At 37.4% G+C, this 15,571-nt stretch overlaps 1 protein-coding gene across 5 annotated transcripts; it reads right to left on the bottom strand.

The window, feature by feature from the left end:
• Nucleotides 1-1,318: 1,318 nt before the first annotated feature.
• rnaset2 (ribonuclease T2) lies at nt 1,319-12,948 on the bottom strand. 5 transcript variants are annotated; one of them, XR_004331654.1, is made up of 11 exons: nt 12,881-12,948; nt 11,020-11,097; nt 10,751-10,805; nt 8,554-8,609; nt 7,405-7,462; nt 4,988-5,052; nt 4,506-4,619; nt 4,220-4,265; nt 3,981-4,055; nt 2,671-3,821; nt 1,319-1,686 (listed from the first exon to the last, which is right to left on the bottom strand). XR_004331654.1 is itself a non-coding variant. In XM_032513498.1 (10 exons), exons 1-10 carry the CDS (start codon nt 12,931-12,933, stop codon nt 3,627-3,629), a joined length of 795 nt encoding a protein of 264 aa, XP_032369389.1. In that variant the 5' UTR covers nt 12,934-12,948; the 3' UTR covers nt 1,319-3,626. The 5 variants fall into 5 exon arrangements, 3 of the variants coding, with proteins under 3 accessions (XP_032369389.1, XP_032369554.1, XP_032369622.1); XR_004331659.1 differs by having other exon boundaries at nt 1,319-3,372; nt 3,445-3,821; XM_032513498.1 differs by having other exon boundaries at nt 1,319-3,821.
• Between the last annotated feature and the right edge of the window lie 2,623 nt (nt 12,949-15,571).

The raw sequence follows: 15,571 nt of genomic DNA, 5'->3' as shown, positions 1-15,571 counted from the left end.
TCTCTCTCTCTCTCTCTCTCTCTCTCTCTCTCTCTCTCTGCAGAAGGGATTGTCACCAGGCACATTTTGTGCAGGCTAGCTCACGACTCCTCCCTCTCTGATTATCCCCTGTTCCTGCCCCTCACCTCCCTCTCTGTTTCTCCCACCAGCATACAGTAACAGCTGGCGGGGTCACATGGTGTAACCAAGCCACCTCTCTGTCTCCCTCTTCATCTGTCCCTTCTCTATAGCTCATGCCTGACATCCAGTAACACACACAGCCTGAATAAAAAATGATGACAAATGCCAACATTAAAGTAGAATGTAAGCAGCATACCAGTAGAGGTCTTTGGAAATACTGTGGCTCAGATTCAGTGACATTACATCCAATTTGAGTACAGCCATTAATGTTTCAATCAATAGTGATGACAGAAGCAAGGACAGCAATTACAGAGAGTACAGGGTGATCGTGGTGGTGTGTGTGTGTGTGTGTGTGTGTGTGTGTGTGTGTGTGTGTGTGTGTGTGTGTGTTGTGTGTGTGTGTGTGTGTGTGTGTGTGTGTGTGTGTGTGGTGTGTGTGTGTGTGTCACATCAGCAGCTTTGCAGAACTGCAGTGTTATATAACCAGAGAGAGGGAGGGAAATACAGACCAAGGGAAGTGGGAGAGATGGGGGGGCTTTGTAAGTTGGAAGCAGTAGGTAAAGTCAGAAATGCTGCTCTACTTGGGTCAAGTATCCATAGCCGACATGGGATTCAATTTATTATTTAAATAAGATTTCAATGTCTTTAGCCAGGGTAATTTCCCTCAAACGCTCAAGCTGATCCCTATACTTGGAACATCAATAAAAGCAAGAGCTCATAGGGCTGTTTTGTGTTTGACAGGATTTGGACCACATTTAGAATATAGCTGGCATACAGTTTCAGGGCATTTTAGCACTATTTAAAATCTAATTAGATGTGTTTTGTCAATCTGCTGGGCTGTGTTGTGGTAGGAGATTTAGGATTATGGACTGCTGTCTTTGTCCTGGAAGGATTAAGGCTCTGTAAAGACATCACCACATTAATATTCATACACTGAGTAGAATAGGACTGATAGAAAGACAGACATAATACTATTACTAATACTACATTTATAGACAGATATTTTGACAAAAGTTAAGATGCCCCTTAAAACAATTCTGACACCACCATTTACAGGCAGGTGGCCCTTCTATATTCATTCACTAAGCTCTATTTATAGGTAAAATTGACTTTCAATTACATAAATTAAAAATAGATGCACTTTAATCAACATTGCATGTTACATAATAAATGACTGATGACTAAAAGGCAAATTGACTAGCTTTCAAATGTTTTATTGACATTTAAAAAAATGACAGTACAAATGTTCATTTCAGTAATTTCACACCACAGCAGTGGTCCACTGTAGTTGCAATTACAATTATCATTTTACCTTTCAGCTTACACTACATTGATTTGTTAAATGCACAAAAACAGCCATAGCCGAAGTGCATCAATAGAAACAAGTAATTTTACAAATCAGTTGAGGATTAAACGGCATTTGCCAAAACATTTGCTAGATCCTTAAGAAACTTTTAAAGATTTTATCTATACGGACATAAACCATTTGTGGCAAAAATTGAACAATGTACAAAACTCAAGCATTTACTCTATACACCAGATACTATATTTACTTTATATTCTATACTAGGGATGTATCGGTATGAAAAATTAACCTCACGGTATAGTGACCAAAATTATCACAGTTTTGGGTGTTTTAAAAGTGTGTTCAATGTCTTTAGCAACAACTTTTTTCCAGCACGTTCTGCAGACACGATAACCATCTTCAATCAACTTTGAAATCCATCGGACTAACGTTTCAAGATACAGTGAGGCTCGAAAGTTTGGGCACCCTAGGTAAAAATTTGTATTAATGTGCACAAAGAAGCCAAGAAAACGTGGAAAAATCTCCAAAAGGCATCAAATGACAGATTAGACAAAAAGTTAGGTTTTATTTCCATCATTTACACTTTCAAAATAACAAAAAACAAAAAAGTGGCATCTGCAAAAGTTTGGATGAATTGTGCATTTAAATGTGGATTTTTTTCCACAATCCTGCGAGCTGTTCTGATCTGATATTTTTCTTGGTCTTCCAGATCTTGCTTTAACTTCCACTGTTCCTGATGACTGCCATTTCTTAATTACATTCTGAACAGAGGATATTGGCATCTGAAAACGCTTTGTTATCTCCTTATAGCCTTGTTCTGCTTTGTGAGCGTCAACTATTTTCAGTTTCAGTTTTCTACTTAGAAGAAGCCATGGTGCTGATTATTGGGGCAAGGTCAGATGAGTCTGGGCATTGGTACTGACAATTTATTTTGTTTTGTCATGGTCAAAAGAAATTGTGGCAGAGGATTGTGATATCAATTCTCAGCGAAAAAAAACTGATTCATATTTTTCCGCAAATTGTGCAGGCTTACTGAGCGCCATCATCTCCTCCTTCCGCCATGATTCAAACTTGAAAAAACGCACGTTGTAGGCTACGCAGTGCGCCAATTTCAGGAGTCTCTGGTGAAGCTGGGAAAGACACATGGTTTTCACACCGTGATAATGATATTTTAAACGGTAATTGTTAACAATTTTATTGTGGTTTACTGTTACCCCGGTAATCGTTACATCCCTAGTCGACACATTGGTTCTAAATTGGTTTTTAACTCAAAAACAACCAGCTATCCTGTTTCAGCAGCATAGACAGACCTTACCAGGCTACAGCACATCATTGATTAGTGGCCTATGTACTTGGCACAAATTTGAAGGTAGCTAATAAACAGCCAGAAAGCTGTGGATGTTGTTAAAAAGCAGCAGTGTTATGTAATAATGATCCCAAAAAATATGCATATTACCCAACATTATGTGTAGTGATTTAACAATAGAGCACATCAGCTACTGTGATTAATAGATAGAATTATGTTGAAGAAGCATTTATTTAATAATGAAAAATTTCTCCCTGCAAAAAAGAGATGGCACTTAATATATTATATACTATATAATAATAACTGTGGTATAAAATATGGCCACCTGTCAAAATATGTTTTGACATCTACACAACCAACAACACCTGCGAATCGGACGTAAGTTTCCACTAATTTGCCAATAATGTACAAAGTATCCATCCGCCGGCCCCCCTGACTTTACCTAAACTCACCATGATGAACGCTGTTGAGCTGAAGAAAAAAGAAACATGCCGTGCTCTATATTGGATTCATCTAAGAGCGAGGGTCAGAAGGGGACATAATTCCATTAAAGCACTAAATAGTGGTTGAGTGGCTGTCCTGTTTTTTGTAGGATATAAAAATACCCTTGCACAGGAGATCTTTTCAAGTACCTGTTACAGCCAGCATTTCAATGCAGTCAAAAAATGTTTTCAAACTGCACTGATTGTGTAAGGCTATTTTTTTACATACATTATCATTACAGTTATGTTCATTGTAAAGCCTGAGAAAAATAGAATTATAGTTAGTCAGTGTGTGCACACATGTTAAATCCCAGTACAGTTGATTTGTTTGTATGTTTTTTTTTTTTTCGTGTGTATAAGTAGGGTTGTAGTGTGCTGCTGCGTTTCAGTTTGCACATGTACAGTATATGTTTTATGGAAGAGGTGGGTAGTAAACTGGCATATCATGGTCACACACACTGAACCCAGATGCCTTGTTAACCGCAACAGGATTGTCCCAGTCTCCCTTAGATGTTGTCTCCATTGTAAACTGTTTCTCACAGTCCAGGAGGGTGAAGTCAGGGTTGAAACAGATCTCAATCTGCCCCAAAATCTGGAAATCAGCATTCTGTGAAACACAAAAAGACACAATTTAACAAACGAATGTCAGCCAACATTTAAAACATAGCTTTAATACAATGATACCTGACACAAAATGCACCTGAACATTGCTGAAAAGTAGGACAATACAGCAAGTCATGATTTCATTTTTTAAATGAAACTATACCTTCGATGGATGGACACATTGGATCTTAGGTTTGACGCTGTAGAAGTTCTCTATGACTCCTTCAATTTGTGAAAGCTACACACAGACACATTAGGAGCAGAGAGAAAATCAAAAGTGATAAACAATAGTATTAATACAGACATTTTTATTATGAGTTACTTTCAGGCTTTATTCCTGACGTAACAATATTTGAGATTTTAATATACCGTAATTTGACGTTAAAATAAAAATAGACCTACTTTGTAGTATTTTTCTGAAGGGGTGATGTCAAACTTCTTCAGGATGCTACAATAACAGAACCATTTATATTTAAAGCTTTGAGTTGTTTACGCTTTCATCAAGAGTGAATTCAAATAATTACACAATCACATTCTGAAATGTACTGTGGACAACAAACATATGCAGGGTTAACCGTGATCAGGAACATCAAGACAATACTAGAAAATGAGACATTGTACTGAGGGAGGTGTGTGTGTGTGTGTGTGTGTGTGTGTGTGTGTAAGTAAGTAAGAGAGAGTGAGTTACCTGTCCAGATCCACTTTATGGTATAGTTCCAGTGCCTTGCTGAAGTATTTATGTTGACTATTCAGGGAAGGTGCTTTGGCTGCACAAGTACCATGTTTGTGCCACTCATACTTCCTGTTGAGACAGACAGAAAACCAAAACAAATAGCAATCTTTTTTAACTTTATGAATTTGAAGATCTTGGTATATAATCCTGTAGTCAGAGCTGGTTAACCATACATATCTGAGTACAGTGTGCTTATCACCAACTGTCATCTATGAATGCAAAGTGATAAATGCATGACGCTGCATTTTATTGTATCTTCAGCTATGTAGTGTGAGACTACATATACTATACCATAACATTGTGAAGTAGAGTATGAGGAAGACAGAAATGGTTGTATATTGCAGTCATAGAAAAAATGTATGTATGCTTATAGCCATTAACAGGATTCTAGAACATACCAAATTAAAAACAGTTTCATGAATTGATTGATACAATACCAGAAGGAAGCAGACAAGGGGTTAAGCAAGTCAGGCCAACTCGTCTTCATGTCTGGAAGAAGGTCCTGTAAACACAAACCCAAAAACAGATGTTTTATGTATCAATACAAGCTAATAAAATGAGGAGAAAATCATAAATTCACCTTCCCAAATACTGTCTGCTTTTGTTTTGTGTGCTTTAGATTAAAAGAGCTTTTCATCTAGCTTTATGAAGAATCAAGTATTCTCCTGTTTATTCTTAGTCTTGGCAATTGTCATTAGTGTAACCGGTGTCTGTTTGCTCTTCTTAATAAATTAAAGTGGCTACTGATTTACAGAAATAATATAAAAGACAGTACAAGAATGTTACACCCAGTTAAGACACACTCAGTCTTAAAGTGCCCATGTTATGCTCATTTTCAGGTTCATAATTGTATTTTGAGGTTGTACCAGAATCTGTTTACATGGTTTCATTTTCAAAAAACACCATATTTTTGTTGTACTGCACATTGCTGCAGATCCTGTTTTCATCCTGTATGTTTAAGTCTCTGTTTTAGGTACAGAGTGAGACATCTCACTTCTATACTATCTTTGTTGGGAGTTGCACATGCATACTAGCTAGGTAAGATCACATCAGCTAGATACTCTCTCCAACTTTGGTCAGTACAAAGGGGGCGGCTGTGGCTCAGTGGTGGAGTGGTTGCCTGCCAATCGGAAGGTTGGGGGTTCAATCCCTGGCCCTGCAGTCCCATGTCAAAGTGTCCTTGGGCAAGACACTGAACCCCGAGTTACCCCCGATGCTGTGCATCGGAGTGTGTGTGAGTGTTTATCTGATGAGCAGGTGGCACCTTGTAAGGCAGCCTCGGCCACAGTGTATGAATGTGTGTGAATGTATTCTATGATGTAAAAGCGCTTTGAGTAGTCGTTAAGACTAGAAAAGCGCTATATAAATACAGCACATTTACATTTACAAAGCAGGATTAGCTGGGAGACGTCTTCTAATAGAGGAAGCACTTGTGGAATACCTGCAGAATAGGACATGGAAGTAGATCTTTTGTAGATTATGGTGAACTAGTGTGTGTTGTAGCTAGGGATGCACAATTTTTTTTTTTGTCATTTCATTGAACGCTCTGGTTTTTTTTGCAAAGCCAATCTACCGCTCTGCCAGTACTGTCAGATCTGTCATCATCATCAGTTCCTTCCACCGTACAGCTTAGTTTCTAGATGTAGACAGTCACAGAGGACCGTGAGGGAAATTAAACAGATAGCAGTCGATTATATGTTGGTCTCAAGGTTTACCAGTTTACTAGTAAACGCAACATTTTGTCCCGTCTGTGTTGTTTTTCAGACAACAGCAGCAACCAGTGCTACTTAGTGTCTGTTAGCTCACAAGGTTTTAGGGTGCGAGTAATATTTTTCCTCTAGGTCGCACACCTAATGTCCTCGCATCCGCTATAATGTTTATAATGATGTGGTTTAATTTTGCGTTACATGACCCATTTCTTCTATAAAGCCGTGCCTGTGTTTGGATCTCTCCTCTACTCTCTCTCTTATTAAAACAGCTGTAAGTAGCATGAGAGGCAAACCTGTATTTGTACCAGTGTTTCCGCTGGTAACTCTATCGCGCCCGCCATGGCGAAAAACACAGAAGAAGCTGTTGAATGCAACTAGCTTCAGTTTGTAGAGTAATAGCGTGTGACACATAGCCTGCAGGTCCTGCAAGAGATGTGACCCATGGCCAGAATATCATAGGCCTAGTTCATAAAAATTCAGCGCATTGACAATACAGACATTTCATACACATGACGTGTGTAACTCTGCTGACCTGGCGTTCGACCCATGCTGTAGCCATTCATAATGAGTCAGCTGTCTCTCTGTGAGTACGTCCATTGCACTCCCTCTCTCTAGCTCTTTTAATCAGTTATTGTTGAAAACAACTGAAGGAGCTTTCTCAGAAATACATTTATAAAAAATAAAAAAATTGTTTGATTTACATGTGTTGCAGATGTATGTCTATACAACATAAGAAGAATGTAGCATAATATGGATGTGAAAGCAGTTATAAATAGCCTATGTGACAATAAAATTTGTTTTGGTTAAAATCAACAAATAATCGTGATTATCATTTTGGCCATAATCGTGCAGCCCTTGTTGTAGCAGTGTTTTGCCATTGAGAACAAACTAGCATGCTAGCATTTGCTGTGGTTAGCAATCTTGGTAGTGACGTAGAAAGCTGTTCAGATTTTGAACAGCTCCCCCTGATACTGAAGGCAGAGGACATTCAGAAACCTGTATCTTACCCAAAACAGGATGGATTGTTTTTTCCCAAGTTTGTATGAGAGTGGAAGTACCAGAGACACAAAATAACACCCCAAATCCCAGAAAAGTGTTTTTTTCTTTCTTTCTTTCATAAGATGGGCACTTTACCAGTGTAGTACCTCTATTTGAGAAGAGTTGAAATGCCACGATGAGTTGCAGTCAATCCCTTTATCTGGCCTGGAAAACAGTAAGATTCAAAATATTGCCCTGTGTTACTCATTTGCAGAGAGAGAGGGGAAAAAAAGAAAGCAAAACCTGATATTACAAGAAAATAACAATGGGTTTTCATAAGAGCAGTTTTGCCATGTGTTGACAATTCTTTCCCCAAGTATTCTTGCATTGCCAGACCTATCTTTACGCTTATCTATTCTGGGAAAGGGGGAAAAACGCTCTGGCTTGTTTGTATTACTTAAACCAGTCAAAACCAAGTCCAGGTGGCGCTAAGCCACGGATGGAACAATGGTACCTTTGTAAAATAGATAGTGACTTTCCTAAATACAGTGGCTTGCATAAGTTTACACACCCGTGCTAAAGTTGATTAAAAATTGGAACTGGAAATTGATCTTAATGCTTTAATTAAAAAATGTGGAAAATCCAACCTTTTAAGGACAACAATTTTCTTTGTGAATGAATAATGTATTGTAAATAAATGTTCTTCCTTAAAATACAGTGGGCATAAGTATACACACCCCTATGTTAATTTCCCAGAGAAGCAGGCAGATTTTTATTTTTAAAGGCCAGTTATTTCATGGATCCAGGATACTATGCATCCTGATTAACTTTCTTTGGCCGTTGGAATTAAAATAGTCCCACCATCACTTAATTTAACATAGGGGTGCGTATTTTAAGGAAGAACATTTATTTATTTACAATGCATTATTCATTCTCAAAGAAAATTGGTGTACTTCAAAGGTTGTATTTTCCTTACAATTTTTGAATTAAGGCATTATGATTAATTTACAAAAGATGTTTTTTTATTCCTCTTTCTTAATCAACTTTAACATATATAAATATATATATAGCGTATAAACTTATGCAAGCCACGGTACATTAGTGGCAAAAATGTACTACGTCCCTCTAGTAAGTTCTGAGCTGGATTTTATTCCTATACTTTATATATAATATGTTGTAATAACAAACATTTTCAAACAGGACATTTATTTTCTAAAGTGGTAATACCTTATAGGTAGTGGTTAAGTAACATCTGCCTTTCTGATGAAGAAAAAAATACACTCTTATTTGATTAAAAAAAACACACACACACGTACCAGAGTCCATGTAGTGTCCAGTAGCTAATGTTGGGATGACATACTGGGTGTTCCATCTGAAATGTATGACAATTAGTATCATTATTCCATCTGAACACTTAATTATGTTATTAGTAATAAACATTCCCTACTCAACTGACCTCATTGAGCTGAAAAACAAATCTGTCAAAACCTCAAAGATGGTGCACAGATAAAGAAACGTATATATAAAAACAAAGTGAATTTAGTAGCTTCAAGGGCTGCAACTAATGATTACTTCTTAGAAAATCCCATGAATTGTGGGTGGTGAATGAAAGCCCCACTTTTTTACTGCACTTGATAAAAGACTTGGGCGATTGATGAGAAGATTCTCACTGTTAATATACAATATGTCTTAAATAGTGCTATCAGTTAAACGCAAACACATTTTAACGGCGTAAATACCATTACAACTAGTAACCGTTAGAAAAACTACAAAACCACACCAGATCTAGCTAGACCGGAAACAAAACAACAAGCCCGCCACACGCACTTGTTTGGGCTTGCGAGCCGGCCAAAGAGTAGTAATGTTACGTTTTGAGTGCGAGACGCCGAAATGCATGCCAATAAGATTTTGGAACGTTTACCCAAGACTAAAGTGATCTGTGGGATTTGTCGTTGTGAACTGAGCAATCATCTCAGCATGTCCAGTCTGAAATACCACTTGATGGCCACTTGATGATTCAGTGTTACATTGCGTGAGAGATTATTTGCTCCAAGTGAGAACGTTGCGTGTGAAATTGAACACTACAGTAGGCTTTATGCCAATGTTTTTAATAAAAAATGTTTATAAGTGCATTGAAACTATGTGCAAGTTAACTATGACATTAATGGGATAAATCAAGATTAAATATTTTAATCGTTTGACAGCACTAGTCTTGAATATTGCATGCCAACCACCTAAAGTAAAAAAAGTTCTTTTGTTTCCCACTAAGGAATGTCACACCGTCAAGTGGAAAGGGGAACTGGAACAACTTTGTGCCTTTGCAGTTTAGGATCTACATCAGAGGTGTCAAACTCAACTTTCCTAAGGGCCACACTAGAAAATGAGAATCATATCAAGGGGCAGACAAAGTTTATTGCTTTTACGTCTTGGGAAAAGTGAAATATCTTTGACTGTATTATTGCGTGTTTCCTATAGTCTCACTCACAGTTTGGTCGAAAACAACTTAGGAAAAAACGTTAGTAAAAAATGTTGGGGGAAACAATTTTGTTAAAAATGACAAGTAGGTGGGTCAAAATGTATTGTGAACCTAAATGTATATAAGGGCCAGATGAGGCCGGTGGGCCTTGAGTTTGACACGTGTGATCTACATGTATCTGTCAGATTTTTTCCCCCAAAAAAATTGCCTTGATAGAAATTACTATCTTCTGAGAATCATTAGGCAACATGAGACCCAGAGTAAATCAATGTCAAAACATTTTCAACCCCAAACAGAAACTTGTCATACCAAGACCTCAACAATGCCAAACCTTTGCTTTTGACACACAGCCAGGCACATGATACAAAACCACATGTCAATGAAATGTTTGAATTATTACAGAGGTTCCCGAAAAAAGCATAAAACGCAAGAAAAGTGCTGTCAAAGCTAAATATTGTGACTTATTAAAAGTGTAAAACCACATCTTCTGTGTTGAACAGAATCTTGCCTAATCAGGCTAAGTTGTTGACACACAGTCTGTCTCGTGATTCAGACAGACATCACATGACTGTTAAGGATTTAATGTTGGACTCAGTGATACAGTATATATGTAACATTCTGGGGCAATATAAGGCAACATGGCCTTAAGATGGGATACCATGTTATTAATCAATTTATCATAATTGTTGGATAAATTTTAAGTATCTATACTACCTTCAATTTGAGAGAACATTTATTTATTTACAATACATTATTCATTCACAAAGAAAATTGGTGTCCTTAAAGGTTGGATTTTACCTCATTTTTTAATTAAGGCATTATTATAAATTCCCAAAACATGATTTTTGTATTCCTCTTTAGTCAACTTAAGCAAGGGCAGGTAAAATTATGAGCACCACTGTAAATGGCAATCATCAATAGTATTATTTCCATCTATGCTTTTCCTATGTTAAACTGTTCTGTGAATCAGCCCTGTTGCATCTTTAAATAGGTCTAAACATCAAAGACTGAATAAATAAAGGCAGGAAGAAACTCACACTACAGAAGGTGCTGGGCCAGTGGTGAGTCAGGATCAGTTTGGTCCACATGTGTCTGAAAACCACACACACATACAGTCATATTTTAGTGGAGTCCAGTTTGTTTATTATTAATACATAATGAGGACACGTTATCTATTGAGAGATCATTTAATATTTATTTTGGTAATTTAATAGACCTGCAAACGGTGAGGCAGGACATAGCACTTCATTAGACCATCTAACACCATATCCATTTAACGTACAGTATATTATTTTTCTGTACTTACGGAGGTGAAATCACAAAGGCGGATGACAGGGCTGCTGCCAGGCAGGGCAAAAGAAAAGAGCAGAGCCTCATGTCTGACCTAAAAGAAGATAATAGAGTTGTCAATTAACAGCTGCTTTTATGCAGAACTCAGTATTGCACATCAGAACAGCCCCAGGTTCCTGCAACATCCACATAACATTTAAACAACCTTAAGGGTATAGAATCAGACCATGTAGACCATGTACCATGCATTACACACATTGTAGATGTTAGGCTGGCTCACTGCGCATGAAAAACAAGTTCATGCACACAGTGATAGATGAAAGAAGAATAACAGGAAGTGTAAGGCAAGGCAGCTTTATTTGTAGAGCACATTTCAGCAACAGGGCAATTCAAAGTGCTTTACACAAAATCAGTTAAACAGATAAAACAAGTAAAAACAGTTAAAAATCATAAGCATTAAAAACCGGTAAAACACATGAATAGACAGTTAAAAAATAGACACATAAAACACAAGAATAAAAGTTACAGTGCAGCATAAGAAATTTAAAGAAATGAGCAGTCATTTAAAGAAAGGCAACATCAAAAAGGAAGGTCTTCAACCTTGATTTAAAAGAACAGAGTAGCAGCGGATCTACAGGTTTCTGGGAGTTTATTCCAGATATAAGGAGCATAGAAACTGAAAGCTGCTTCACCCTGTTTAGTTCTGACTCTGGGGACAGAAAGTAGACCTGTCCCAGATGACCTGAGAGGTCTGGGTGGTTCATAGTGTAGTAGCAGATCAGAAATGTATTTTGGACCTAAACTGTTAAGTGATTTATAAACTAGCAAGAGTACTTTGAAATCAATTCTTTGAGACACAGGAAGCCAGTGTAAAGACTTCAGAACTGGAGTGATGTGATCCAGTCTCTTGGTCTTAGTGAGGACTCGAGCAGCAGCGTTCTGAATCAGCTGCAGCTGTCTGATTTAAGTGTATTCAACTGGGAGAAGTGTAATTAGGCAAATAACAAAGATATTTAATCCAGCCAACAATAACAAACTGCATTTTTAACCTTATGCACATATTACCGGACCAGTTTAGCAAAAAAAAACAAACAGGGTACCCTATACCAATCATGCAGGCGATAATTGATCTTGGCTATTTAATGATATAAGAAATGCTCTAATTCTGAATCCGATAACAGCGTTTATCAAATGGTGAAAATGTGCAGTTCTGTGTCACAGCTCAGGCTGAAGTTACCACACTGAATTGTCCAGTTTGTGGCAAAATTGTTGGTTCTGCTTAACGTGCTCTGCTACATACAACAAAGTCAGCAACAATGGCAAACACGTAACGTTATTCATTTAGCCTACTCACTAGAAACACAGCAGCAACCGTAGGAGCAAAATGGCGTTAACACACTCGAATTGAAATACAGCTGTAACTTTAGTAAACGTACAGATGGCAACTGTACATTTATGGATGGCGACGGGCAATTTAGTCAATTGTCAGGCACAATAAATGTTTTTGGTAGTTAACTAATATGAAGTTACAGTAACGTTACACACCTACATGTGTAAACACATTAGCTAAACTGATCTTAAACTCGAAATAATATCGTAAATTGGACCATTACCGACTAGGTTTACGTTATGGTCAGAGAAAGAGGACACAGCGTGAAACTGAACTTCAATTTAACCTAACAGACTCAGCCGTTTATTAAATGTCTCACCTTGTGTTGTGCCGGATATGTTGCAACGAAGATTTTTAGTGGTTACTCAAGCGCCGTGAAGTTTATCGTAAAAAACTTAACTTACTAGCTAGGTAGGTAGGTAGATTAAACAGGACAGAGTATAAGGAATATGTACATGTTGTTTATGTCCCGCAGCAGATTCCCTACCTGACTGCTCGTCGGCTCAGCCAACCGTGAGCGCCGTATAAATCATACGTCATCACGTGGTAGGGTGGGTGGCTTGATTTATTGTCCGGAACACACCGGCTGGTTCTTGTTCTAAGCCTTGTACATAGACTGTATATTGTGTGTGTGTGTGTGTGTGTGTGTGTATTAACCAAACAACACAAAATAAATGATTAACAGTTATTAGTATATGCATTTGCTGGGTGTTATAAAATAAAAGGGACATACTGGGGATTTAAAATATAATTTCCTTTCTTACTTTGTGCATTAATATCTTAACAGCTGCTGCAGTTTTCTCTATGTCTCTAAGCCTAACAAAAGTCATTTGACCTAAACAGAGGTTTAAAAAGCCCAGTATGAACACACTATGTAGTTAATGGAAAGGGGCAGTTGATGTTATATTTTGTCAAAATGCCTAAAATCCTTGCCAAATCCAAGATCAAAATAATGCTAATGTGTACTTGATGAGTTTCAGAAATAGGTGTATTATAAATGGTCTAAATAGAGAGTCAATCAGCTAAATGTATGCCTATTGCATGCCACCACATTCTTTCTTCGAATGAATATTCAGTCAGGCATTTCCTGTGCAAAGTGCTCTGCACTAACGATTCATAATTTAAAGTTAATCGGACAGGCCTGACTTATTAAATGTTTGAAATGCCCAGGGGTTCCTTTTTAAATGACTCATTATAAGCCAATGTGTAAAATTAAGCATGCCAGGAGACTAAAATGAGAGAATAATTCATTTAGCTATATCTCCACGGACTGCAATGTCACAAGGTGTGGCCTGGAATAATAAAAATGTCATAATATTCTACTGGAAGAGGCAAATGATCATAAAACAAAACTATGGATATATATTTTTTTCAATGCTATTTCTTCTTCTTTCAACTTGCTGAAAATTGACCACCATCTCGTTACCCAGGATCACTTGCTTACCAACGCCACTGGCAGCCGACAGCACAATGTACTAAAATTATAACTGGGCTCTGGTTACAGAGTGTACTACCACATGTCCAACAGGGGGCTCTTGTCCCCAAAGACAAAAAGAGTTAACAAAGATTACAGTAGTGAACAGAATTACAATTAATCTAACATGGTATATCTGATGTTTTTATTCTTTGTTAATAATAATAATCATAATGTATACTTTATTAATCCCAAAAGGAGAAATTACAATGCTTTCACTGTATTGTTATTACACACAGGCCCAAATTACACATACAGTACCTATACATGCACTTAATGGAGAGACGTCAGAGTGAGGGGCTGCCCATGGAAAGGCACCCCGAGCCCACGCCTTGCTCAAGAGCACCTTGGCAGTGCCCAGGGGGTGAACTGGCACTTCTCCAGCTACCAGTCCACCACCATACTTTGGTCCATATGGGGATTTGAACCATCAACCCTCCGGTTTCCAACCTTACTTCCTAATGACAGAGCTACTGCCACCCCCACATGTGTAAGACTTCCAAAAAAATGTTGAAGCATAATAAACCATTAATATGTTAACAAGTCATAAGTCTCATTTGTCTGTATAGTTGTCAATTCAAGATTCTATTGGCTCCTGATACCTCTCACAGTTTAACCAATTAAAAAAATGCTTTTAATACGGTTTGTATTTATAATGTATTATAAATTGATAATATATTCAGCATACATGACATTATTTGGAATTTAATATCATAAATATTTTTTACATTTTCAAAAGTTATTATGAAGGCAATGGGGATAGGAACTTGCAAGTTCAAAACCCAAGGCTCAACTCTTTTCTTATTGTATATGTCAGTATTATTATGAATTCTATTTTAATTTATTTATTATTATTATTATTGGTTTCATTGCTCAAATTCATCAATGTTGTATGTGGGGTAGGAATTATATAGTGGGTTTGCGCTGGTTAGAGAAAAATGTGGGTCTGGGAAGACTTTGTTCCAAGAAATATTCAAAATCGGCCCATGTGATTACTTCATAAATGTTCGGTTGTAATACACATTGTGCTAATAACATTTTTAAATATAAAAAGCACTCACTCACTCAGTTACTCACTCACTCACTCACTCCCAAGACACCATCCTGCCGCTTTCTCTCTATTTCCTTTTTCAATGCATCTCCATGTTGTCCCATCATATGATTTTGCCTCAAATGTGAAATGTGTTTCCCAGTTCCTCCACTGTGTCAGGAATAGTCTTGCTGTAACTGTAGCTAGTTTTATAAATAGGCCCTGGCAAAAATTCAGCGACATGCGACACAGTATCTCAAGATGTTTCTAAGTGCATATGGAGAAAGATCCCCGAGAGGGACTTGAGTACTGTATAAAGTGCCGCTAGAACTATTTAAATGCATGTGTGAAACAGCCGTATACTTTAGATATAAATTGCAACACAGAATTTAAAATAGATTTTCAGAGATTGAAGGTGCATGTTCTATCAGCGTTGAAAAGCCGTCTTAAGTATGTTTTATATTTCAACAACTATGCCATTGTAGTATGGGTGAAAATAAAGTGACTAGCCTTGTTGCGACATGGTTCTTAATTAAGCTCACCATATTGCTGCCTTTTCTGTAGAGCTAAAAGTGTAGCTTGAAAATGTGTGGTGCTGTCTCCAATAACAGATTCCTTCTCTAGATCAGCTGGTATACCTGAATAACCAGTTGTTTAGCATCAGTTGTTGACTT

This window comes from Etheostoma spectabile, chromosome 1 (assembly GCF_008692095.1).
Source record: "Etheostoma spectabile isolate EspeVRDwgs_2016 chromosome 1, UIUC_Espe_1.0, whole genome shotgun sequence".
NCBI classification, from domain to species: Eukaryota; Metazoa; Chordata; class Actinopteri; order Perciformes; family Percidae; genus Etheostoma; species Etheostoma spectabile.
Note: the sequence above shows the minus strand (reverse complement) of the source record. Positions and strands in the feature narration are given on the sequence as shown.

Excerpts from the sequence above, each read along its gene's own strand:
- rnaset2 (XM_032513498.1), bottom strand. The coding sequence starts at position 12,933 with ATGACGTATGATTTATACGGCGCTCACGGTTGGCTGAGCCGACGAGCA. Across the intron at positions 5,053-7,404 it reads TCAACTCTTCTCAAATAGAG|GACCTTCTTCCAGACATGAA; the intron begins GTACTACACTGG and ends TTGTGTTTACAG. Across the intron at positions 4,266-4,505 it reads CATAAAGTGGATCTGGACAG|CATCCTGAAGAAGTTTGACA; the intron begins GTAACTCACTCT and ends CTGTTATTGTAG.